Source organism: Diabrotica virgifera, chromosome 6 (assembly GCF_917563875.1).
Source record: "Diabrotica virgifera virgifera chromosome 6, PGI_DIABVI_V3a".
NCBI lineage: Eukaryota > Metazoa > Arthropoda > Insecta > Coleoptera > Chrysomelidae > Diabrotica > Diabrotica virgifera.
In genome coordinates, this window is record NC_065448.1 from 197,447,229 (window position 1) to 197,464,299 (window position 17,071).

Sequence of the window (17,071 nt, forward strand, 5' to 3'; positions counted from 1 at the left end):
TAGTCTAAGAGCTCGTGAACCCTCCCGCTAACGGTCGTCCTGTAAGGCTAGAAATTTTTCTAGTGATAATTCATAGCACACCAAGGCTAAAAACCATGACCTGGCAGGCCTCACTGGTGCACGTGTATCTACCAGGTGAATCGAAAAGTGCAAATTTAGGAGGTAAAATAAACTTTCTCCTGTAAGGTTTAAATTTAAGTATGTGTTTGAGTAAGTCATTTAGAAGAAATGTGTACAATGACAGGCGATTCTGAAGAGCATAAGACCTTGCCAGGCGAGGGGAAAGATTAGGGGTTTTTCCTAAAATTATTCTTTTTGCTTCGAACAATTTTTTTTAGGTTTTTTGAATCATTCCAAACAGAAAACGTCTTTAGTGATTTTTCTCTTAAGTTAATAGTTTTTGTTATATAAGCGATTGAAAATTGTAAAAATTGTGAAATCGGCCATTTTTAACCCTAAATCGGACATTTATCTAAAAATTTCAATGTTGCCAAGATACGTAGATATTCTTTAAACATTGATTGATGAAATCCCGAAGAGTTTTTTGCAATAAAATATCGAAAACCCCTTTGTTTTTTTAATTGCTAATCAAGCGGGTGCGACACTGTAGTATAAGTGAGGACGTTTGAGTTTGCATAAATTCATTATCTCGAGAATGGACAAATTTCAAGAGAAATCCTCAGACAGGTCGATTTTTATTTTCAAATTAGGACTTTTTGGCATATATATAATACTAGTGACTTCATCCATCTGAGCGTGATGACGTAATCGATGATTTTTTTAAATGAGAGTAGGGGTTGTGTGATAGCTCATTTGAAAGGTTATTGAATTTTCTATTCACTAATATAAACATTAACATAATTATTTATACAGGGTGTACAAAAATTTTTTTTTATTAAATTAACTTTGATTAAATTTGACAAATAGAAGAAAAATTTTTTTTGTACACCCTGTATAAATAATTATGTTACTGTTTATATTACTGAATAGAGAATTAAATAAACTTTCAAATGAGCTATCACACAACCCCTACTCTTAAAAAAAAATCATCGATTACGTCATCACGCCCATATGGATGACGTCACTAGTATTATATATATGCCAAAAAGTCCTCATTCAAAAATAAAAATCGACCTGTCTGAGGATTTCTCTTGAAATTTGCCCATTCTCGAGATAATGAATTTATGCAAACTCAAACGTCCTCACTTATACTACAGTGTCGCACCCGCTTGATTAGCAATTAAAAAAACAAAGGAGTTTTCGATATTTTATTGCAAAAAACTCTTCGGGATTTCATCAATAAATGTTTAAAGAATATCTACGTACCTTGGCAACATTGAAATTTTTAGATAAATGTCCGATTTAAGGTTAAAAATGGCCGATTTCGCAATTTTCAAAATTTTCAATCGCTTATATAACAAAAACTATTAACTTAAGAAAAAAAAATCACTAAAGACGTTTTCTGTTTGGAATGATTCAAAAAACCTAAAAAAAAATGTTCGATGCAAAAAGAATAATTTTAGGAAAAACCCCTAATCTTTCCCCTCGCCTGGCAAGGTCTTATGCTCTTCAGAATCGCCTGTCATTGTACACATTTCTTCCAAATGACTTACTCAAACACATACTTAAATTTAAACCTTACAGGAGAAAGTTTATTTTACCCCCTAAATTTGCACTTTTCGATTCACCTGGTAGATACACGTGAACCGCTGAGGCCTGCCACGTCATGGATTTTAGCCTTGGTGTGCTATGAATTATCACTAGAAAAATTTCTAGCCTTACAGGACGACCGTTAGTCGGAGGGTTCACTAGCTCTTAGACTATTAAGACACCCAATTCATTCTTGCTGTCAAGGAAATTCCACACCAAAATTTCACAGATCATCTAAACAATCTCGTCTCTTTTATGTTGCACTTGTGCATACCGGTCACCTGGTCGATAAATAAAAGTCGAGCAGAACTGTTATTTATAAGTAGAGGGAGAAACTGGCAATATTAGTTTACATTGTTTCTTTCTATTTTAAAAGTTTTGCCAGCTGTTGTTAGTTTTTATTGTTAATTTATTTTTATTGACTTTTTTTTAGTTGGTGAACTTGTTGAATTGATTGTTATTTGTTATTCGTTTTAAGAATAAATTTTTTTCTTGGTATGAGATATAGTCATATTGAACTGACAGTGAACGTTCACAATTTGCTTGTATATTTTTATTGACTTTATTTTGGTTGTTAAACATTGTATTGATTGATTTTATTTTGTTTATATGTAAAAAAATGTATTTAAGTTAGAACTTTTTTTTGTGTATTAGGTTACCTATTTGGAAATAAAGATATCTATTAGCTGTCTACCTATTTATACGTATTAAGAATAATACCGTCTATTTCAGTGGTGGGCAAACTTTTTTACTGGGGGGCCACAAAGTCCAAGAAAATCTATAGCAGGACCAGAAAAAATGTATTTTGTGTTAAAGCGATATGTATATCATACATATTGATGAACCCTCTGGGGGCCGGATTAAATACTTTCGCGGGCCATACTTTGCCCATCACTGGTCTATTTTCTTTGCTTTTAAAGATATCAGGGAAATTTAAAAAAACTAAGGGCATGGCTTCGATGTATACCTACCATTGTACCTTGTCCTACAGGGTGATTCAAACTTAAGAAAAAATCATTTCCTTTATTGCACCCGGTATAAGCTCAAAACAGAAATTTGAGCAAACCTTTAACAGTATAACTAAAATAATAAAAAAATAGCAACCATTCACTAGAAAATCAACTATCAAAATGAGCATAATTTGTAGTGGTGCAAGACTTGCAGTTAAGTTTGATTTTTCAACTTTCATTCTACTTCTTGATTATTTTCTAAACTTATTTTATTCTAATTTTGAATTGTATTGCTGGTTAAATAAATTAATATTGTTCAACTAAGGTCCGGTTTCACCAACAACAAATAAATCAATGAAGAGTTATTCGTCGAATAAAATTTAGTAGACGTTTATATTTTTATTTTGTTTCAATATATTTTTGATAATTTAAAGTTAAACTAACGAATTTACTTTCTTATAGATATTTACAGAAGGGATGGGAAAAACCTACCGGTTTAAACCTAAAACCGGTTTTTTTACTTCGCAATAACCGGTTTTACCGGTTTTTTTTTTGTCCCGGTTATAACCGGTTTTTTCTTTTTAAAGTAAAAACCGGTTATCAGTTTTTACGGTGATTAGGATTAGGTTAGGTATTTTTTTTTATCCCAATCATAATTATTATTCTCAAGTAATTATTCTAAACAAAACCATAATTCAAATTTTATTTTCTTTATAAAATACAGAAGCAAACTGAAAGTGCAATCTCACATCAGCCAGAAACAATTATTAAGTTTTATTATAATATTTCCTTGAAAAGGTATTTGTAATCATAATATTTACATAAGAAGTGATCTGTTTGAATTAGACGCAAACATCATCTATTTTGACATTGAAAGTGGCTGAATGACTTTTTCTGACTACCAAAAATAATGCTCTGACTATGAATACTACGTTTCGCTACGTTTTCAAAACAATACACTCATACAGGAAGTATTAAATGAGTTAAAATGTACCTATTCTACAAATATACAAACGTGTTAAAAGTAATACATTCATGTTCTTTCGTTAGTACTAATTTTGATCATATTGATATCGAGTCGAGTGTAGTATCGCAAACTAAAGTGTATTGTAAATGTAACTTTGTAACCTATTGGATTAAAAAAACCGAAAACCGGTTTTTCCAATTTTTTGGCCGGTTATAACCGCCAGGTTAAACCGTAAGCAAAAAAAAACGGTATAACCGAAAACCGGTGTTTTGTCAAAAACCGCCATCCCTAATTTACAGTGAGATTAACTTGCCAATTTATTCGAAGAGTAAATATTTATTTGATAAATAAAGTCTTATCTGACGGTAGTAAAATGAAGAAATGCCAGTTTATTGGTCGAATAACTTTATTCATAGAATAAACTATTTGTCGTTGGTATGGAGACCTACACAGAGGAGAGGAATCGAGCTAGGACGACCTTTAAATTTGTGTGTACACGACTTTGCCTGTTTGCTTGGTTTGTCACTAGGGGGCGTTGGCGTAGAGATAGGTGCTAGTTTTGCATTGGAGTAAATGTGAAAATTTCGAAATTAATTAATTATTCGTAGTTAATCTAAGATTACTGATTTTGGTAGTTTTTTTGGTAGTTACTGATTTTGGTAGTTAATATTATTTAAATATGAGTGCCAAGAAAGCTTATACTAAAAGAACTTGCTTCGTACCGGGATTTATATCGAGTTATCGTTCCGATAAAAAATTCAAAAGGGAACTTAACAAAGTTTATACAAGACTTTTTATAAAGAATTGTCTTTATGTTATTTAAAACGTTCATGGTTTATATTCGTTTGTATGCTATTTCCTTCGGTGTAAATAAAATTTGTGTTTATCATATTATTTGTTTTTATTTTAACCCGAAAATTATAATGATAATAGTAAGAGGATCTCGTTTTTCTGTCGAAACAATGCATTTTTTGAGACAAAATATTTCATAAGAATTAATATTAATTTGATAAAAGTCAGACTGTCGTATGTAGTTAATTTACATATATTTTTATTAACTAAATTTAATAAGTCCATAAGAACTAATGTATTTGTAGCACCTATTCGAACACTTGCGCCTCTAGCGGCGATTGCTGAAAGCTGAATTAGATGTTGAAACGTTAGCCCACAAACGATGCATTGCGTTTCCCCTCCTTCTTACAGGTGTTCATAGTCGTTGGTGAAACCGGCCATAAGGGATGTTTCTACAAACTACCTATTATATTTTTTGGAATTTTTAGGTTAAGGGACTTTTAATGGATTTTGAGTATAGCAAAGAAAATATTTTACCTCTTCTACGAGGAAGGAACGTTCACCAACTTAATATGGCACTACAAGCTCAGACTAACAGAGACTGTCAACTAGAACTTCTGCAGCAAAAAGAGTAAGTGTCCTTTATTCATTTTTAACTAGTTCTTTTCATTTAAATATGAGCAGGGTGTTTGCATCTGTCTTGGATATGGTCCATGTTTTCGTTCCATATGCCAGCATTGGCAGTTGTTAATCGGTCAATGTTGAAATTTAGACTAAAAGATAGGTTATGTTTATTATTTGCTTCATTTCTGTGCTCGTGGCTCGTGCTGAGATACTCGTAGTAAATTTATGTAAAAAGTGTTACAAAATGCCATGGTTCACTATCTTGTCAAAATAAAAATGATTAGCCTTCAAAAGCTATCTTATATATAAAAAAAAATAATAGGACAACATACCTAATTTTATTTGTTTATCAACATTGGCCATTTGCTTTTGGCCACTGTCGTTATTGACCGGTTATTGATGAAAACTCTAATTTTATGTTATTAATTTTTTTACAACATTGGCCAATAGCTAAGGTTATTGTCGTTAATGTCCGGTCATTGTCGTTAATAACCAGGGGAAATGGACATTCACGACAATACCCGGTCTTTAACGTCAATGGCCAATTTACATCATTGTCCGTAACATATACATAACAGTACGTAAATCGTTCAGCTGGACATAGGGAACATACATTGTATATATTTAGATACATAAATACATACATTGTATTATATTGAGATAATTTTGGCAACTGAGCTCTCTCGATGACAATTTGGTTGTTAGTATTAGCACAGAATAACTAACCATACAGAAGCGAAATTCAGGCCGAAAACTTTAACATAAATTTCATGCTCATGCGTCACATAGTGGTGCAACCTCACTTTTGTGACTGACAGTGACAGTTGTTTATCGTTAAATTTTATATTTATATATGTTTTATTTTATATTTTATTTATTCTTCTAGTTAAATTTTATATTTCATATTTAATTTTAATAACTACTTCTCAAAAATATTACATCATTTCGAATGGTATATTCCTTAGAACATCAAGTTCTATTCTATAAGTAGTGCACAAGGTCAAATATTTCGGTCCCCACAAAATCAATGGAAACAACAGTCAGATTCGCTTCTGTGTGGTTAGTTATTCTGTGGCATTAGGGGCATTAACCTCAAAATTGACAACTCATTTCGACTGACACAAATAAACGCCAAAATATGACAATGTATTAGCTAAATATTTTTTGCCTAAGAGAATGAGAAAACTGTTGAAATTAGTTTTTAAATAAAGAATATTTTAAAAATTAAAGTAAAATTATTAACTCATTAATCATAAACTTTGTTTTTGATTTATTCATGGACAGCCTTGCTTCAAAACTCACTCATTTTATTCGTTCTAACAGCTGTATTGCACCAAAAACTTGTACTCGAACAGAAGCTTCAACTAACACAGGTTAGCGCAGTTGCCACAATTCTCCTAATGTATATTCCCTATGTCCAGCTGAACGATTTACGTACTGTATAAATGCAAGTTGTATAAATGTATAAACTTTTTGTACTGTCAGTGAATATTTAGTTTCAGAACCATATTTTTGTTGTTTATAACAAGAATCATTATTTCTTCTTCTTCAAGTGTCATATTCGTTCCGAAGGTTGACGATCATCAGGGCTATACGTATTTTCGAAACTGCTGACCGAAACAATTCGTTGTTGCTACAGCTATACCATTCCCGTAGATTCTTTAGCCAGGAGTTTCGTCTTCTTCCTATGGACCTTTTTCCTGCTATCTTCCCCTGCATAATTATTCGAAGCAGTTCATATCTTTCGCCTCTTGTAATGTGTCCCAAGTATTGCAGTTTTCGTTTTTTGATCGTAAATATGACTTCTTTATTCATTCTTCTCAAGACCTCGACGTTTGTTATTCTCTCCGTCCATGATATTCTCAAGATTCTGCGATACATCCACAGTTCAAATGCTTTTAATTTTTTGGTATCAATCTTTTTCAGCGTCCATGACTCCATTCCGTAGAACAGATAATTTCATTGTGTAAATATAAATTTTGGACGTTTCGTGTTGATTTCGATATTACCATAAATTTAGTTTTCTTTATGTTCAAAGATAGTCCATATTCTTCGCTGCAATCATTATTTACCTTGTAGGAAATGGGAAAAACTAATCGAAACGTACACTGGAGAGGATCCACTAGAGAATTATTATAAATACATTTCCTGGATAGAACAGACATTCCCAAAACATGGGCATGAAGGCAATTTGGTGCCATTGCTGGAACAGTGTCTCGCCACGTTTGAAGCTGATCGGCGATATGCAAATGACAGACGTTTCTGTAAACTTTGGATTAAATATGTAAGTTTGACTTTATTATTGTATTATTTTTACCTACTAAATTTGTCTCATAAATCTACAATGTAGGTAGTAAACAGTACCCTTTTTTGTCCTGGTTCATCAACCATTATTATACCGAGTGAGTTTTATGTATGGAAAGCCTCAATTATCTCGGAAATAGGCTATTGATTATGTTCAAAATAAGAGAACTAAAAGGAAATATAACGTTAATGGGATTTTATTGTCTCATATGGTCAGTGGACCTCTATATTTGAAAAAAACCGCGGAGTGCTACCATTTAAATGGGTGCGTTTTTGAGAAATGGGCGAATTAGTCCCTAGGCTCAGGGTGAATTAGGGTGAGTTCTATCACTTTTGGCACAAACACGACTACAGGAAAATTGTTCCGGATTAAATTTGTTATCAAAATATCACAATTTGAAGTCAAAGATATTTTTTTACAAAAATATATTCAAAAGAAAATCAAGAAAAAAACACCAAAGAAAGCCATTTTGTTTTTTTGCCCCATAACCTTTTTCCTCAGGGATATAGGTATAGGTATTGCTGCAGCGAAAAATAACTTCAGTCCGTTCTCTTTAAAATGACGTTAAGTAAATGTCACTAGGATTTATATTTTCCGAAATAGGATTTTTCAAATTTCGCCGCTCACAGCATTTTGGGCCATTTTCTCCATTATTTTGCAAACATTGTTCTGTAACTTTTTTCTACGCATTTCTAGGTATATGTAATGGTACATTTAGTTGAAATAGAAGTCAATTATCTTTAAAATGGTATATTGTATATGGTTATGTGACTATTTTTAAGCAAGTTATGCTTTTTCAAGGTTTTATACTTTTAATGATTTTTGATATTTTTTATGATTATTGTTTAAATTTCTTAGTAGTATGACTTTTTTTCTTGTACATTTAGGTATATACATTGTGCAATAAAAAAGCTTATATTCTTTACTTTAAAATGGTCACGGTTCCCGGGAAGGGGGGTTATCGTGGGAGGTCTTGTCACTGGGAATTTTCCGGCATCAACTTATCTCTTAATGATTCTTTAGTCAAAATTCACTGAGAGCGAAATCGCAGCACGTTCTTTTTTTAATTAAGCGCGAAATGCATTTTTTTTCTGCACAAAGCTCTACTATTCCGTAAGTATTTTACATTGTTTGAAATTCATATTGTATTTCCAATATTTTTTTTCTTTCAAAAACTATCAGAAGGAGTTTTGGGGACATTAATACATTAGCCTGAATTTTTTTTAGATGTTTTTGACTACTCTAAGACCACTTTTGAGGCTTTGAAAATTATTTTTTCACTTTTTTGACACTTTTAAACGCTTTTGAGATAGTGCTCTTTTTCCCGGTGTGAGTATATAAATATACTTTATTCAATTTAATGATATTAGTATACATAAACACAAAATACAAGCTTAAATTAGGCGCCAATTTGAAAAATAAACTAATATACACTCACGGACAATAATTTTGCATATTTTGAAATTAACGTTTGAAATAAAAAAATTTGTGCTGAGCCCAGTGTCATAGAAATAGGATTTGTTTTCAGAATCCGATGTTTTATGTTTCATGTAAATGGTATAATCGGATTTAAATTTATTGTGGGCTATATGGTGGCCAATATAATTTTTAAATTGAATCTCATCAACATAAGTAATCACTATTCTACCGACATTAAGACCTGCGTCATGGTACACGAATTTGTTATCAAATATGGCTGGTAAATGGCAAAACATGATCTTCTAAAATGTTTTTAATGTACATATCAGCTGTCATTCACCCAATCACCTCCACAAGTTCAGTATCTCCTTATCAAGAAATACCACTCCATAGCACTATGCCGCCACCACTAAAATTAACCCTCTGTATGAGGTTACATCTGGCATACCGTTCACCATATGGAAGCAAGATTTACAAGATTTCGTCTACAGAAGAGTTGGCGAACAGTATGTCAGTTGTAACCTCATACAGAACGTTAGTTTTGGTGGTGGCGACACAGTGCTACGGAGCGGTATTGTTTTGAAAGGACGTATCGAACACGTGAAGGTGATTAGGCGAATGCCAACTGATATGTACATTGAAAACATTTTAGAAGATCATGTTTTGCCATTTGAAAGCCATATTGGATATGACATATTGGTGCTAATGAACTTCTTCTTGTCGTTAACATGGTGAATACTTATCTTGATGAGATTTAAATTAAAAATTATATTGGCCAGTATATAGCCGAGATCAGATTTAAATCCGATTATAGTATTTATGTGATATTTTAAAAAATGGCATTCGGAAAATAAATTCTATTCCTATGATACAGAGGGGTTAAGAATAGCAGCACAACAAATTTCATTCCACATGCATATGCAATATTTTTGTCCGAGAGTATATAAGTGAGATACATATTTTTGCACTATAGATGTTACAGGTAGAAATTCCATAACATACATAATTATAATATATTATATTATTTATTTATTATATAAATAAGTATGCAGATATATGTTGACCGCAAAATATTAACAATTATTAGAGATATTAGATGTATAATAAATTGGCAAAGTGTTACAACATTTTTTGTACTGAAAATTTTAAATATGCGTTCCATTATACCTTTGAACGGCACTAATTTTTTGTCGAATTCGGCATGGTTTTTGAATTTCTACCTGTAACACCTGTAATGCAAAAATACGTACCTCTCTGATGGTTAATTTTTTAAATTGTCGCATAATTTAAGCTTGTACTTTGTCTTTATATAATATATAATATACTAATAATATTGTTAAATTGAATAAAGTATATTTATGTACTCACACCCGGAAAAAGAGCACTACCTCAAAAGCGTTTAAAACTGTTAAAAAAGTGAAAATATCATTTTCAAAGCCTCAAAAAGCGGTCTTAGAGTAGTCAGAAAAATCTGAAAAAATTCAGGCTAATGTATTAATGTCACCAAAACTATTTCTGATAGTTTTTGAAAGAAAAAAAAATTGGTAATACAATATGAATTTCAAACGATGTAAAATGCTTAAGGAATAGTACAGCTTTGTGCAGAAAAAATGCATTTCGCGCTTAGTTAAAAAAAGAACGTGCTGCGATTTCGCTCTCAGTAAATTTTGACTAAAGAATCATTAAGAAATAAGTTGACGCCGGAAAATTCCCAGTGACAAGACCTCCCACGATAACCCCCCTTCCCGGGAACCGTGTGGTGTATTGCAAAAAATTCTAGGGCTAGTTTTAAACAAGATATCCGTAGGATATCCAAGAGTATCCGTAATTAGAGAAAAATTTTAAATGTTTTTATTTTTTATTTTTTTTTTCAATTAGAAGAATATAATTGGATATTACAGGGTGTCTGCGTAACTTGGAACCATATGGGAAACTTTTTTAATATCAATTTTACGAAAAATAGTCATTCTTTATAAAGTGCTCTGCATAGTCTAAAACCTAAGATACAATCATCAGATATCAAATTTTGTCAACAGTATACGAGGTATGTTAAAAAATATGAATTTCGCTCAGGAGCAAACTACCTTTATATTTCAAAATATAAAAAAAAATTTATTATGAAAAGTTATTTGTAATTAAAAACCATATTCAAATATGCAATAACAGCCTTCTACTTAAAAAAAAAAATTCTGAAATTTTCCTAAATTACCGATTCCGAACATCATTTTTATTTATTAGACATGTAATAACTCTTTTATTAATAATTTTAGGAAAAAAGTTATTCTTCATAAGAATCTGTCCATGCTCTAAACCTCAAGATGCAACCATCAATTATCCAAGTTTGTTAATTTTATACGAGGTGTGTCAAATAATATGAATTTAGAAAGAATTTCTAAATTATTTTTAAATTCATATTATTTGACACACCTTGTATAAAATTAAAAACTTGGATAACTGATGGTTGCATCTTAAGGTTTAGACCATGCACAGATTTTTATGAAGAATAACTTTTTTTCCTAAAATTATTAATAAAAGAGTTATTACATGTCTAAGAAATAAAAATGATATTCGGAATCGGTAATTTAGGAAAATTTCAGAATTTTTTTTTCAAGTAGAAGGCTGTTGTTGCATATTTGAATATGGTTTTTAATTAAAAATAACTTTTCATAATAAAGTTTTTTGATATTTTGAAATATAAAGGTAGTTTGCTCTTGAGCGAAATTCATATTTTTTGACATACCTCGTATACTGTTGACAAAATTTGATATCTGATGATTGCATCTTAGGTTTTAGACTATGCAGAGCACTTTATAAAGAATGACTTTTTTCGTAAAATTGATATTAAAAAAGTTTCCCATATGGTTCCAAGTTACGCAGACACCCTGTATAACATATTTTTTAATTCCAATTAACTTTTCTTACTAACACTTTTCGATATTGTGAAATATAAAGGTACTTTACTCTTAAGTGAAATTCATATTTTTTAACATACCTCGTACACTATTGATAAAATTTTATATCTCATGACTGCATCTCAGGTTTTAGCTTATGCAGAGCATTTTATAAAGAATAATTTTTTTTCATAAAGTTAATATTAAAAAAGTTTTCCATATGGTTCCAACTTAGTGGGACCTGTGGCATGTGTATATGTCACATTTTGAGAAGGCATTTCTTGTTTAAAAATAGTCCTAGAATTTTTTACAATACATCATTTTAAAGTAATGAAAATAGGCATTCTTTTTTATTGCACAATGTATATACGTAAATATACAATAAAAAAGTTATAATGAGAAATTTAAAAATAATCGACAAATATATCAAAAATCATTAAAAGTATAAAATTTTAAAAACCATATCTTGTTTAATAATAGTCATACAGCCTTCTACAATAGACCATTTTAAAGGTAATTGACTTTGCTTCCTACTAAATACCAATGCATATACCATAATATACCTAAAGCTGCGTAGAAAAAAGTTACAGAATGTCTGCGAAGCAACAAGGAAAATCGGCCAAAATAGCTGTGAGTAAAGAACTTTGAAAAATCATGTTTTGGAAACTATAAATTATAGAGAATTCTACAAAACGCCATTTTAACGAGGAAGGATGGTAGTTATTTTTCGCTGAAGCAATGCCTATACCTATATCCCTGTGGAAAAAGTTATGGGACAAAAAACAAAATTGCTATCTTTCGTGTTGTTTTCTTGCATTTCTATTGAATATATTTTTGCAAAAAAAAAATATTTTTGACTTTAGAATGTGATATTTCGATAGTAAATTTATCCTGGAACAATTTTCCTGTAGACGAGTTTGTGCCAAAAGTGCATAGAACTTACCCTAATTCGCCCTATGCCTAGGGACTAATTCACCCCTTTCTCAAAAACGCACCCCTTTAAATGGTAGCACTCCGCGGTTTTTTCATATCTAGAGGTCCATTGACTATATTAAACAATAAAACCCCGTTAGCGTTGTAGTTCCTTTCTAAAATACATAATCAATAGCCTAAAACGGCTTGCACGATTTTTATAGATTTTGGTGGGTATGAGATTACTAATGCGGCCGATATTATAGTAGTAATTACATTGTTGTCAGATCTTTTATTTTTCTGTAAATCTAATGAACTTTCTTATTTCAAATGGAACACCCTGTATATTTTTTGCGTTTTAAAGTCCTTAAGAAATATTATATATTTTCATGTTATATTCCCTATTTATTTATTTAAAAATAAATAAAATTATTTAAAATTCTGTTAAAATAAAAAATAAATAAATAAATAAATACTCCCTATACCTAAACGCCATAATTTAGGTAGACATTATTTTAGGTTCTTTGGGTCATTGGGAACAAAAAAGTTTTTTTGTAATTTTTCTCTAAAGTTAATCGTTTTCAAGTTACAAACAATTTAAAATTGAGAAAAGAAATACGATTTTCAAGGTTCAAAAATACAGGTAAAAAATATAATTTTTAAAATTACGAAGTATCTAGCGAAGTAATGAAAATAGGCATTCTTTTTTATTGCACAATGTATATACGTAAATATACAATAAAAAAAGTTATAATGAGAAATTTAAAAATAATCGACAAATATATCAAAAATCATTAAAAGTATAAAATTTTAAAAACCATATCTTGTTTAATAATAGTCATACAGCCTTCTACAATAGACCATTTTAAAGGTAATTGACTTTGCTTCCTACTAAATGTACCAATGCATATACCATAATATACCTACAGCTGCGTAGAAAAAAGTTACAGAATGTTTGCGAAATAACAAGGAAAATCGGCCAAAATAGCTGTGAGTAAAGAACTTTGAAAAATCATGTTTTGGAAACTATAAATTATAGAGAATTCTACAAAACGCCATTTTAACGAGGAAGGATGGTAGTTATTTTTCGCTGAAGCAATCCCTATACCTATATCGTGTTGTTTTCTTGCATTTCTATTGAATATATTTTTGCAAAAAAAAATATTTTTGACTTTAGAATGTGATATTTCGATAGTAAATTTAACCTGGAACAATTTTCCTGTAGACGTGTTTGTGCCAAAAGTGCATAGAACTTACCCTAATTCGCCCTATGCCTAGGAACTAATTCACCCCTTTCTCAAAAATGCACCCCTTTAAATGGTAGCACTCCGCGGTTTTTTCATATTTAGAGGTCCATTGACTATATTAAACAATAAAACCCCGTTAGCGTTGTAGTTCCTTTCTAAAATACATAATCAATAGCCTAAAACGGCTTGCACGATTTTTATAGATTTTGGTGGGTATGAGATTACTAATGCGGTTGATATTATAGTAGTAATTACATTGTTGTCAGATCTTTTATTTTTCTGTAAATCTAATGAACTTTCTTATTTCAAATGGAACACCGTGTATATTTTTTTCGTTTTAAAGTCCTTAAGAAGTATTATATATTTTTATGTTATATTCCCTACTTATTTATTTAAAAATAAATAAAATTATTTAAAATTCTGTTAAAATAAAAAATAAATAAATAAATAAATACTCCCTATACCTAAACGCCATAATTTAGGTAGACATTATTTTAGGTTCTTTGGATCATTGGGAACAAAAAAGGTCTTTTGTAATTTTTCTCTAAAGTTAATCGTTTTCAAGTTACAAACAATTTAAAAGTGAGAAAAGAAATACGATTTTCAAGGTTCAAAAATACAAGTAAAAAATATAATTTTTAAAATTACAAAGTACCTAGCTCAAACCTATCAGCTCCTCATAAGAATTTTTGGCACGTTTTATTCTGAAACATTGTTTTTTAATTGTTAATGAAGCGCATATGAGAGGACGGGCGATCGGGCTGTATTAACAACTAAAAAACAATGTCTTAAAATGAAACAAGCCGAAATTATTTATCGGTAACTGATAAAATAAGGTTTGAGCCCCTTAATATGTATAGTTAAATTTATGTTTCGGTAATGAAAATAAATAAGGGATTGGACGTCGTAAGTCCTACGTTTTCACCCACGTGAGTGAATGTTCTATATTTCAGTCAAAGCAACTAATTTATAAGTAAATGCGGTGCAAAATATTTAATCAGTAGTGAAATTAAAACCTGAACATGTTGGCCTTTTGCTTCATAAATTACATTCGAATGGCACTAATAAATAAATGTTGTTCTGAAGCTATTTCCCTATTTTATTTATATGGGAAATAAGCCACAATTAAATTGAAAAAAATTATTTTATTAACGTTTCGACGCCCAAATTGGGTGTCGTTGTCAAAATGTTGTTGCTAAGTAAAATATTCTTCTAATAATTTATTTACTCTGACTCATTTATATTGGCAATATGGCAATGCAGACATATATTATACATTTTAAAGTAGAAGACTTTAAAATGATGTGGTTACCCATACTGAAAGAGGAAGTCAATAGAAAGAAAATACCACGATTAGTAAGTCAATAACATATCGAGTTAGTACATATTTTATATTTTAGTATCACTTATTGTATATTTATGTATTATTAATATTATTTATAATTTAAACATATTAAAGTCAGAATTTGGTATTAGTTTCTTGCGAGTAAATTAAATGTAAAACCAAATACTTACGATGACGGGATAGCATCACGAGGTTTTTTCGTGGTTTTCCCTCGTGATTTACTATAGAATCTCTAACGCGAATTTTACTATCATCGTTGCATTTGGTTGTCTTTTTAAAGACATTTTTTAATCACATGCTATGATTTTTTTGTGACGGATATTCTTGAGTTGGAGTTGATTTCATGTAATCGAATGAACTATCTTTCAGTAAAATCGTCCCAGGAACGCAACTCATAAATATTGGCAATATCATTTTAAAGTCTTCTACTTTAAAATATATACATATATGTCTGCATTGCCAATATAAATAAGTCAAATTAAATAAATTATTAGAAGAATATTTTACTTAGCAACAACATTTTTGTTTAATTTGTAGTATTTTGTATTTTGACAACAACACCCGATTTGGGCGTCGAAACGTTAATCAAATTATTTTTTTCAATTTAATTGTGGCATTTTTCCCATATAAATAGTTATCATAATAAATAAAACTTTCTTAACATGAGCTCGTGTTCTTCCCACAAGCATTTCTAACCTAATAATGAAAAATATAAGGAATGTATCATTATTAGGTAATCTATATGCCACTTCCGGTTGTAACTCTAGAACCGGAAGTCCTAACTGAAACTATTTACCCTTACTGTCTTGCCATATTCACCATTTGTTTAATGATGTAGAATTGGTGAAAACGATTGGGTCGCCCCCAAAATCGATACTGTCATTAACACGCCTAACTTCACGCGCAACTTTGATACAAAAATTATAAAAAAAATATGCGTTGAAATTCAGATCCCGTAATTTTTTGAGCATTACGAAGTGAGTACAAAGACATACATAAATTTTGTTTTGTAATTCCATCTTTAATTTAACCTGTACTTCACGTACGATTAAACATCGCTGGAAAACATCTATTAGCCAATGTAAAACACGACCTAGCGCTGACTGCGGCTCTGACCACCAACTTCTTTTTTCAACGCTAAAGCAAAAATTCAAGGCATGTGCTAGGATCCGAAACAAGAGGACATCAAAAATAAAAGATACACAACAATTTAAAAGCCAATGTAATGAAAGATTCGAAAATATTTTACCAACTATCGTCACTCATGATTCCGAAAAGATTTGGTTATCTTTTAAAAATACCTTGATACAGACCTTGACTGACTGCGAGGCACAGTCTAATGCCGTCTCAACCGGACCAAAAAAAGTGTGGATGTCTGCAGATACTTTTGACCTCGTTGAAGAACGTAGAAAACTTAAAATTGCTGGAATCGAGAACCCTCTCAGGAATTCCCAGTACCGACAGCTATCTAGAGCTATTCAGGCTGCTTGTAGACGAGACAAAAACAAACATATAGAGAAAATCTGCAGAGAAATTCAACTACATGCCGACACAAATAACACCAAAGAACTCTTTGATAAAGTCAGACTACTCACACGTAAATTCAAGCAGAAATCTTGGTCTATCAAAGATGATGAAGGTAATGTACAGACGGATTTGGACAAGGTTATTGATGTTTGGAGGGCGTATTGTAAGTCTTGATACGCCAATACGGACCAGATGCCAGCGGACACCCCGTTTGTACCTGACTGCCAGACCTCCACTTTCCATTCTCCTTCAACAGAGACACACCACACTAGTTTTGAATCTGAACCTGACTGGAATTCGCTTTAAAAAGACTTAAGTTAAACAAAGCAGCAGGATGTGATCTCATTACAGCAGACGTCTTGAAGCATCTTCCGGAATGTGGAGTGAAAATATTACATCGATTGTATAATGAAATATGGCACACAGGCGTCTGGCCTGAGGA

General features: G+C 31.1%; 1 protein-coding gene across 1 annotated transcript in view; it reads left to right on the plus strand.

Moving 5' to 3' along the window:
- LOC126887100 (mitotic checkpoint serine/threonine-protein kinase BUB1-like) overlaps nt 1-17,071 on the plus strand; it is a 130,356-nt gene that overhangs the window by 43,497 nt on the left and 69,788 nt on the right. Inside the window, exons 2-3 of the mRNA XM_050654437.1 lie at nt 4,848-4,990; nt 7,063-7,267. Coding sequence (XP_050510394.1) covers nt 4,863-4,990; nt 7,063-7,267 — 333 coding nt within the window. The 5' untranslated portion in view covers nt 4,848-4,862. The remainder of the gene's footprint in view (nt 1-4,847; nt 4,991-7,062; nt 7,268-17,071) is intronic.